Raw genomic sequence first — 9,351 nt, 5'->3', positions numbered from 1 at the left:
AGATAGGATCCCCTAAATTCATTAATGGTTGCTGTAGCATGTATTGCAGTACTTGTACAGAAGAAACAACTGGTAGTACTCCATGAACTCCATTCTCTGGTTTAGTGAGCATTACACGATGGCTTGGTTATCTGGGGGAGGTACTGGCCTTCAGAATTAATCCAGGCTCCAATTTTTTTTTCCTTGTCCCCGATATCAGAAGACATTGAGTCCCCTGTCCTTCTGGTTTAAACCACTACTTGTTTGGTTTTCTTTTACTTGTAGCGAATATGTTAACTAATATATCCAATAATGGCTAAGATTGAGTGCAGTACTCTGCCAAACCAGAAGAAGGGAGGCTTACAGCAAATTACATTTGGTTTATAAACATAAATTAAATGTGATATTTCTATTTTATATATTTTATTTTATTATTATTTTGTAGAAATGAGGGTCTTGCTATTGCCCAGGCTAATCTCGATCTTCTTACCTCAAGGGATCCTCCCTCATCGGCCCCACAAAGTGTTGGGATTACAGATGTGAGCCACCTCACTTGGCCTAAATGTGACATATCTTATTCTCATGCTAAAGAATAAACTCTGTACCCACCGTGTATACTATTTTTCTCATAATGTTTATCGTGGAATTAAGGAGATAATATGGTCTCAGGAAAGTTGTGTTGAGTGGTAGTCATCATCATTACTGCTATTCTCATTATGCTGAATGTTTGGAAGCTGTGGGAAATGGGAAAGAGGAGGAAATTGGGAAAATAAATGAAAATAGCCTTACAAATTTCAGGTTCTTCAAGTCTCAAGAGCTCCATTTACCCTATAAGTGCAAAATATTTTCACATAAAACCCAGTCTGTGGATCGTTAGTTATTATTAATCTAATAATATCATAAATTGGTACTACTATTCTATTTTCCATTTGGTTAAATGGGAATTTTGAAAACAGAATTATTTTGGCTTTTCACCACAAATATGCTCAGCACTGGAATTCTTAAATCTGCAGTTTTTTTTTTTTGTTTGTTTTGTTTTGTTTTTTGTTTTGAGACAGAGTCTCACTCTAGTCACCCAGGTTGGGGTGCAGTAGCACTATCTGGGCTCACACAACCTCCGCCTCCCGGGTTCAAGCGATTTTCCTGCCTCAGCCTCCCGAGTAGCTGGGATTACAGGCAGGTGCCTGGCTAATTTTTGTACTTTTAGTAGAGATGGGGTTTCGCCATGTTGGCCAGGCTGGTCTTGAACTCCTGACCTCAAGTGATCTGCCCGCCTTGGCCCGCCAAAGTGCTGGGATTACAGGCTTCAGCCACCGTGCCCCGCCTAAATCTGCAGTTCTGATGGAATGTTTTGACTGAAGACTGAACGTAGAAACAGTACCTTGGGTTTTGTTGTTGTTATTTTTTCCTAACCCGGCCCCCTATTAGTTTACTATGTATTAGAACCTGAGAGCGGTGACTACTCTGCCAATAAATTGCCACATTCAATATTCTTCGGTTGCCTAATTCAGTGGGAAACACAGAAAAAAAGGTAAAGAGGACATGAAATCAATAATAAGTGCATCATCTATACCGGATTAGAATGCCTCTTAACACTCATTCATCTGAGGGCTGAGGGCCTGTGGTAGAAGTTCTTAATCTTGTTTTCAGGGTTTTGAAATTGCGTAACTTTTTTTTCTTTAATGTAATGAGCATGTGTATACACATTTTTTTTTTCCAGGGGAAAGCCTCCATAATTTTTACCAGATTGACAACCGTTCTAGATCCCCCGACAGGTTACGAACTACAATACTAGTTTTTTTTTTTTTTTACCGGTTTGTAAAAGGATGCAATTCTTCGAATATAGTTTTTGCATCCACCTGACGAGGAAGGACCCTCTACCCTAAACAAAAATGGCGGGAGCTGCTTCACACGTAGCCCCTCACGCAGAAAGCCTGGAAGGCCCCCTCCACTTTCTCTCCACCTTCGCACTCCTGACCCCGGAAGGACTCCGCCTTCTCCCTGTCAGACTGCTGCTCAGCGCCAGGCATCAGCTGGGAAGCTGGCGTGGGCAGGCCGGCTGTACCTGGCCTGGAGCTCCAGGTACAGGGCCAGGGGCGGGGTGGGGTGGAGAGGCGGGCGGGAGGAAGCGGAGAGTTGAGCGGCCACGCAGTTGGGGCAGTGGCCTCGGGGCAGGGGTGGCGCGGACTCCATCGCTGGCGTTAGCTCTCGGAGTGCCAGGTGGAGCGGCGGAAAGCCAGAGGGTCTACGGCCGTGCCACCCTGAACACCCCCGACCTCGTCTCATCTCAGAAGCTAAGCAGGGTCGGGCCTGGTTAGTACTTGCATAGGAAAGCAGGAGGGTCCCCACGCCAGAGGGAGGCCTGCAAAGGAAGCGCGGAATTGGGATGGGCTCGCCACTGCTCTGAGCCAGAGGAAGGGTCTGGACGGCCGAGCTGGAGGGACCCCCTTTTCTGGTGTTCTTGGCAAAGAAAAAGGAAGACAGCAGAGGAGAGCTCCGCGAGGGGCTGCTGTGGGGTCGGGGGAGAGCGCGCTGGAGGTAGGGCAGCTGGTGAGGTCTCAGGTTCGGCTTGGATGCGGGTGGTTTTGAGCAGGGAGTGGCTTTTGGATGTGAAAGATTACTCTGCTTTGCAGGTGCTTTCAGAGAATAATTTAGCACGGGAGTATTGTGGTGTCAGGTCCTTCTGTAAAGTTGTTAAATTATCTGTTTTCCAGAGGGAAGACTCAGCTTGTTTTTGCACAGGACTTTGAAACCTTTATTATTGTTGTTTTATTGTTGTTGTTATTGCAGCTAAACATGTTTGCTGTGTTGAAAGTGTCTTCTCAGTTAGGTTATATAGATTTGTGCTTCACGTCAATTTTCTTTTTGATATTTCAGACTTTCCTTCCTGTTGGATTATAAAGTCAAAGTTGCAGGATAGAATTTTAAGAAGTGTAAGAAACAAACTGTTTATGACACTTATTTTTAATTCCCCAGTAGTTGGAATGTAGAGGAGCAAGTAATATCACACAGGACAATATTTTTGGTTATGTTTTATAGATTCCGTCTATAAATTTGAATAATCATGAAACCCCCTTCATGTTTATTTTTATTATACTTCTGAAAGCAACTGAAATGACTAGTTTTTTGGGTTTTTTTTCTTTAGTTTTTCAATGAATAATGATTAGGTTTGGAATCAACTTAATCAGTAATATTAAATGAAAAAGAATGAGGTAGTTAGAATGCAAAAACAGAGGTTTGTCATAATCTTTTTTCTTTTTTTTTTTTTTTGAGGCGGAGTCTGGCTCTGTCGCCCAGGCTGGAGTGCAATGACGCGATCTCTGCTCACTGCAACCTCCGCCCCTAGGGTTCTAGAAGTTCTCCTACCTCAGCCTTCTGAGTAGCTGGGGTTACAGGCGCCCGACATCACGCCTGGCTAATTTTTTTGTATTTGTAGTAGAGATGGGGTTTCGCTATATTGGCCAGGCTGGTCTCGAACTCTTGACCTCAACTGATCCACCCACCTCGGCCTCCCAAAATGCTGGGATTACAGGCGTGAGCCACCACGCCCGGCCGAGGTTTGTCATAATCTTTTAAGAATATCTCTGCAGCCAATTAAAGTGTTTGCTTTATTTTCTTTCTATTCTGCTTAAAAATTTGGAATGCTCCATTATAGGGAAAATTACTTTGGGTGAATTACTCAATACGTTTTATAAATGCAGTAGCATAGATTGCTTAATGATCCAGAATCTAATTAGTAAAAATGTTTCTCAAAATAAAATGTGTTAATATTTAGGGAGGGAGAAGAATAAATGAGCTTCCCCCCACTTCCTTTTTACTGTAGTAATATTAAAAAAGTAATACATGTAGGCACGTTTTTAAAAATCAAGTATTACAAACAGACTTATAAGGAAAAGCAGTCATTCTTTGCCCAGCTTCTCTATATCCCTTGTCTTATTCTCCAGAGGACCATTTTTCACTTTCTTAACTGTTCATGGTTTCCTCTGTACTTTTTAATCATATGTCTCTATCACAGGTTGTTGACTGAAATAAATGTATGTCAATTAGAACTAACTATACTGAGTCTAAAAGTTGTACTTAGAACACTGGTAGGGGGGATTAAGTTTATACTGCTGTATCCCTAGTAAGGATTAAGGGAAGCATCAGTAGTAGTAACCCACCCTAAGAGGTATCGCTGTGTTTGATTTTAAAGGAAACCACTACTTAATCAGTGGTTTTGACACTTGTCTGAAAACAGGTGGGTATTAACAGAAGGGGATAGTCTATTGGAGTATAGAAAAAGAGAACATAGAGATGTATGCAGAAATGAAGGGCCTAAAAAAGTGTAGCAAATAATTTTTTTTTTTTTTTTTTTGGTGTAGGCAGGGTTTCACCATGTTTCCCAGGCTGGTCTCGAACTCCTGGGCTCATGGACTCAAGCAATCCACCCATCTCGGCCTCCCAAAGTCACTCCCAAAGTGCTCAGGCATGAGCCACTCACTGTGCCCAGCCGCAAATAAACTTTTATAGAGGGATTGCTGGTAATTTTTATATTCTGTTATGTAATATACAGCACTACCCAAATAAAAGAAATAATAAATTTGGTAGACATAAACATTGTGGTTATTAGAGAAGCCCATTCTCTTGTGCATTAGAGATAGTGCTTAGGCGTTTTCTTGGCCTGAATGAAATATTCCTCAGGACTCTTGATTTTTGCACTCATCAGGCAACATTTTTGACTTATTAGTTCAGCTTCCTATGGTCTTTTATTTCAGGGATGGTATGTTTTGATAGAATATGTACACTAGATCGTTTATTTCTTTATTATAAATAGATAAACTTGTAAACTGATTTATGCATCAATACCATGTAAATTTGTTTAACATGTGTTCAACTGGGTACAGTGGTAAAATTACGTTTCTGGCTCTATAAAGCAGAGACCCAGACCCTGAACCACTGCCTTAATGACCTCTCTTTGTGTGTCAACTGCTTCTCTGTACTCATCTGACTTTTCTTTTTTTGTTTAAGAGAAATAATATGCATTAAAACTATACCAAAATCATATAGCATATATGTGGCATTTCTTTGAAGATCTTTAAAATGAGACAATAGGAGAATAAATGCGTGAGTTCTGGAGTTCAGTCAGTGAACTCTGAGGTTCTAGCCCCAAGAGTCTGTTCCAGATTCCATTCAGCAACCTGCCTGCCACCTACTCTCACCCCCGCAGTTATATGAAGGAAACCAAATGAATGAGAAGTAAATTTTAAATTACTCTCTAAAAAGTGTTAAATTTTTATGTAACCAGAAAAGAGAGAATCTAGAACTCTCAATTTCCTAAGGAAAATTTGCTACCCGGACTCAAAGTTTAAATCTAGCTTTTTTTTTTTTTTTTTAACTTCTTATTTTTTATGCTATCTCCTACAGGAAGGATAGCTTATTGTTTCTTTTACGCGTTTGGTGATTAATAAATATAATTTTAGCTCAAGTGTAATGTCATCAATAATTGACTGCAAAAATAAGCTGATAGAATTAAATTTTCAGTTTGTACCTTTCATTGGTAAAGTAACCAGAAATCTTTGTGGCTAATTTTTTTTATGTTTCATTTAATGAAGATTAGAAGAGGAGCCATGTCAGAAGAAACAGTAAGTGAATCACAGTTTTCCTTGAAGACAGCCGCGCTAAGAGTGTTTGATCTTCCTCTGACTTGGTACTATTCTCTCTCCCAGGTAAATAAAAGAAGCAAACAGGAAGTTGAATATTAAGCTTATTGCTCAGAGCATATTTTGTTTACATTATTTCAGTTTTATTTGAGGTTTCTATATAGTACAGTCAAAATATTTATTGCAGTAGTTAAAAAACCTACTTGGTTATTTCGCGGGTTTTTGTTTTTGGTTTTGGTTATTGTAACTCTTAAAAAAAGGTTATGTTACTTAAAAATTTTTTTCTGTCTTAAGCAAACTTACATAGTCCATTATTATTACTTTCAGTGAATTATGTTATTCCAGTAGGCCTGTTCTCACTATTAACAATCCTTTAAGTTTTATTGTGGTAAGGTACAAATAACATAAAATTGACCATTTTGATCATTTTTAAGTGTATAGTTCATTAGCCTTAAGTACATTCACATTGTTGTACAAACAATATCCAGAATTTTTTTCATCTTGCAAAACTCAAACTCTACAACTGTTTATCAACATCTTACTGTACCTCCTTCCCGTCATTCCCCACCACCATTCTGTTTTCTGTCTGTATGAATTCGACCAGGTACCTCACAAGTAGAACCCTACAGAATTTTTTTGTGACTAGCTCACTTTACTTAGCATGATGTCCTCAGGGTTCATCCATGTTGTAGCATATGTCAGCATTTTCTTTCTTTTTAAGGTAGAATAATATTTTGTTGTGTGGATATACTACATTTTGCTTATGTGTGTGTTTGTTGATGGACATTGGATTGCATCCATGTTTTTGCTATTGTGAATAATGCTGCTATAAACATGGATATACAAATATCTCTTTGAGATCCTGCTTTTAATTATTTTGTGTCAAGTGAAATTGCTGGATCATACAGTAATTCTACTTTTAATTAAATTTATTTATTTATGTATGTATTTATTTATTATTATTTTTTTAGAGGCAGGGTCTTGCTTTGGAGTACAGTGGTAAGATCATAGCTCACTGCAGCCTCAAACTCCTGGGGTCAAGCAATCCTCCCACCTCAGCCTCTCAAGTAGCTGGGACTACAGGCATGTGCCACCATCTCTCCACCAGTTTTTAAATTTTTTGAAGAGACAGAGTCTCAGCATGTTGACCAGGCTGGTCTTGAACTCCTGGCCTCAAATCATCCTCTCACTTTGACCTCCTAAAGTACTGGGATTATAGGTGTCAGCTGGTTCACCCAGCCCTATTTTTAATTTTTTGAGGAACTGCCATACTGTTTTTCATAGTAGCTGTACCACTTTACGTTTCTACCAATAGTGCACAGTTTTTCCACATAGTGCACAGTTTTTCCACATCCTCATCAATGCTTGTTATTTTCTATTTCATTGATAGTAGCCATCCTAATAGATATGAGGTTATATTAGTCCGTTTTCATGCTGCTGATAAAGATATACCCAAGACTGGGCAATTTACAAAAGAAAGACGTTTATTGGACTCACAGTTCCACATGGCTGGGGAGGTCTCACAATCATGGTGGAAGGTGAAAATCACATCTCATATGGCGGCAGACAAGAGCTTGTGCAAAAAAACTCCCATTTTTGAAACTGTCAGATATTGTGACACTTACTCATTATCATGAGAACAGCAAGGGAAGGACTTGTCCCCATGATTCAGTTACCTACCACTGGGTCCCTCCCACAACATGTGGGAATTCAAGATGAGATTTGGGTGGGGACACAGCCAAACCATATCATTCTGCTCCGGGCCCCTCCCAAATCTCATGTCCTCACATTTCAGAAGCAATCATGCCTTCCCAACAGTCCCTCAAAGTCTTGACTCATTTCAGCATTAACTCAAAAGTCCACAGTCCAAAGTCTCATCTGAGACAAGGCAAGTCCCTTCCACCTATAAGCCTGTAAAATCAAAAGCAAATTAGTTACTTCCTAGATAGAATGGGGGTGTGGGCATTGGGTAAATATGGCTATTCCGAATGGGAAAAATTGGCCAAAACAAAGGAGCTACAGGCCCCATGCAAGTTTGAAATCCAGCAGGGCAGTCAAAAAATTTTTTTTTTTTGAGATGGAGTTTGGCTCTTGTTGCCCAGGCTGAAGTGCAATGGTACAATCTTGGCTCACTGCAACCTCCGCCTCCTGAGTTCAAGCGATTCTCCTGCCTCAGCCTCCTGAGTAGCTGGGATTACAGACATGTGCCACCACGCCTGGCTAGTTTTGTATTTTTAGTAGAGATGGGGTTTCTTCATGTTGGTCAGGCTGGTCTTGAACTCCTGACATCAGGTGATCTGCCTGCCTCGGCCTCCCAAAGTACTGGGATTACAGGTGTGAGCCACTGCGCCTGGCCAGGGCAGTCAAATATTAAAGTTCCAAAATGATCTCCTTTGACTCCATGTCTCACATCCAGGTCATGCTGATGCAAGAGGTGGGTTCCCATGGTCGTAGGTAGCTCTGCCCTTGTGGCTTTGCAGGGTACAGCCTCCCTCCCGGCTGCTTTTATGGGCTGGCGTTGAATGTCTGTGGCTTTCCCAGGTGTACGGTGCAAGCTGTTGGTGGATCTATCATTCTGGGGTCTGGAGGACGGTGGCCCTCTTCTCACAGCTGCACTAGGCGGTGCCCCAGTAGGGACTCTGTGTGGGGCCTCTGACCCCATGTTTCCCTTCTGTACTGCCCTAGCAGAGGTTCTCCATGAGGGCCCACCCCTGCAGCAAACTTCTGCCTGGGCATCCAGGCATTTCCATACATCTTCTGAAATCTAGGTGGAGGTTCCCAAACTCCAATTCTTGATTTCTGTGCACTGGCAGCCTCAACACCATGTGGAAGTTGCTAAGGCTTGTGGCTTGCACCCTCTGAAGCCACAGCCCAAGCTCTATGGTGGCCCCTTTCAACCATGGCTAGAGTGGCTGGGATGCAGGGCACCAAGTCCCTAGGCTGCACACAGCACGGGGACACTGGGCCTGGCCCCTGAAACCACTTTTTCCTCCTAGGCCTCCTGGCTGGTGATGGGAGGGGCTGCCGTGAAGACCTCTGACATGCCCTGGAGGCATTTTCCCCATTATCTTGGGGATTAACATTTGGCTTCTCTTTACTTATGCAAATTTCTGCAGCCTGCTTGAACTTCTCAGAAAATGGAATTTTCTTTTCTATGGCATTGTCAGGTTGCAAATTTTCCAAACTTTTGTGCTCTGCATCCCTTATAAAACTAAATGCCTTTAACAGCACCCAAGTCACCTCTTAAATGCTTTGCTGCTTAGAGATTTCTTCTGCTAGATACCCTAAATCATCTCTCTCAAGTTCAATGTTTCATAAATTTCTAGGTCAGGGGCAAAATGCCACCAGTCTCTTTGCTAAAATATAGTAAGAGTCACCTTTGTGCCAGTTCCCAATGAGTTCCTCATCTTCATCTGAGACCACCTCAGCCTCACTTTATTATTCATATCACTATCAGCATTTTGGGCAAAGCCATTCAACAAGACTCTAGGAAGTTCCAAACTTTCCCACATTTTCCTCTCTTCTTCTGAGCCCTCCAAACTGTTTGAACCTCTGCCTGTTATCCCATTCCAAAGTCACATCCACATTTTTGGGTATCTTTTCAGCAGCACCCCACTCTACTGGTACCAATTTACTGTATTAGTCCATTTTCATGCTGCTGATAAAGACATACCTGAGACTGGGCAATTTACAAAAGAAAGCTTTATTGGACTTACAGTTCCATGTGGCTGGG

The 9,351-nt window shown here is 41.5% G+C and overlaps 1 protein-coding gene across 11 annotated transcripts in view; it reads left to right on the top strand.

Moving 5' to 3' along the window:
• The first annotated feature begins 1,940 nt into the window (after positions 1–1,940).
• The window catches only part of MIGA1 (mitoguardin 1), a 95,681-nt gene continuing 88,270 nt past the window's right edge, over positions 1,941–9,351 (top strand). For 3 of the 11 annotated variants that reach the window (XM_063817061.1, XM_016921132.4, XM_009423794.5), the window contains exons 1-2: positions 1,941–2,061; positions 5,571–5,684. In XM_063817061.1, coding sequence (XP_063673131.1) covers positions 5,586–5,684 — 99 coding nt within the window. In that variant the 5' untranslated portion in view covers positions 1,941–2,061; positions 5,571–5,585. Of the gene's footprint in view, positions 2,062–2,087; positions 2,518–3,331; positions 3,537–5,570; positions 5,685–9,351 lie in introns of those variants that run through there. The other 8 variants (XM_054667433.2, XM_009423797.5, XM_054667424.2 and 5 more) reach the window with 8 other exon arrangements.

The sequence above is a fragment of the Pan troglodytes genome, chromosome 1 (assembly GCF_028858775.2).
Source record: "Pan troglodytes isolate AG18354 chromosome 1, NHGRI_mPanTro3-v2.0_pri, whole genome shotgun sequence".
In the NCBI taxonomy this organism is placed as follows: Eukaryota; Metazoa; Chordata; class Mammalia; order Primates; family Hominidae; genus Pan; species Pan troglodytes.
The sequence above is the reverse complement of the archived record's forward strand: the minus strand, read 5'-3'. Positions and strand labels throughout refer to the sequence as shown.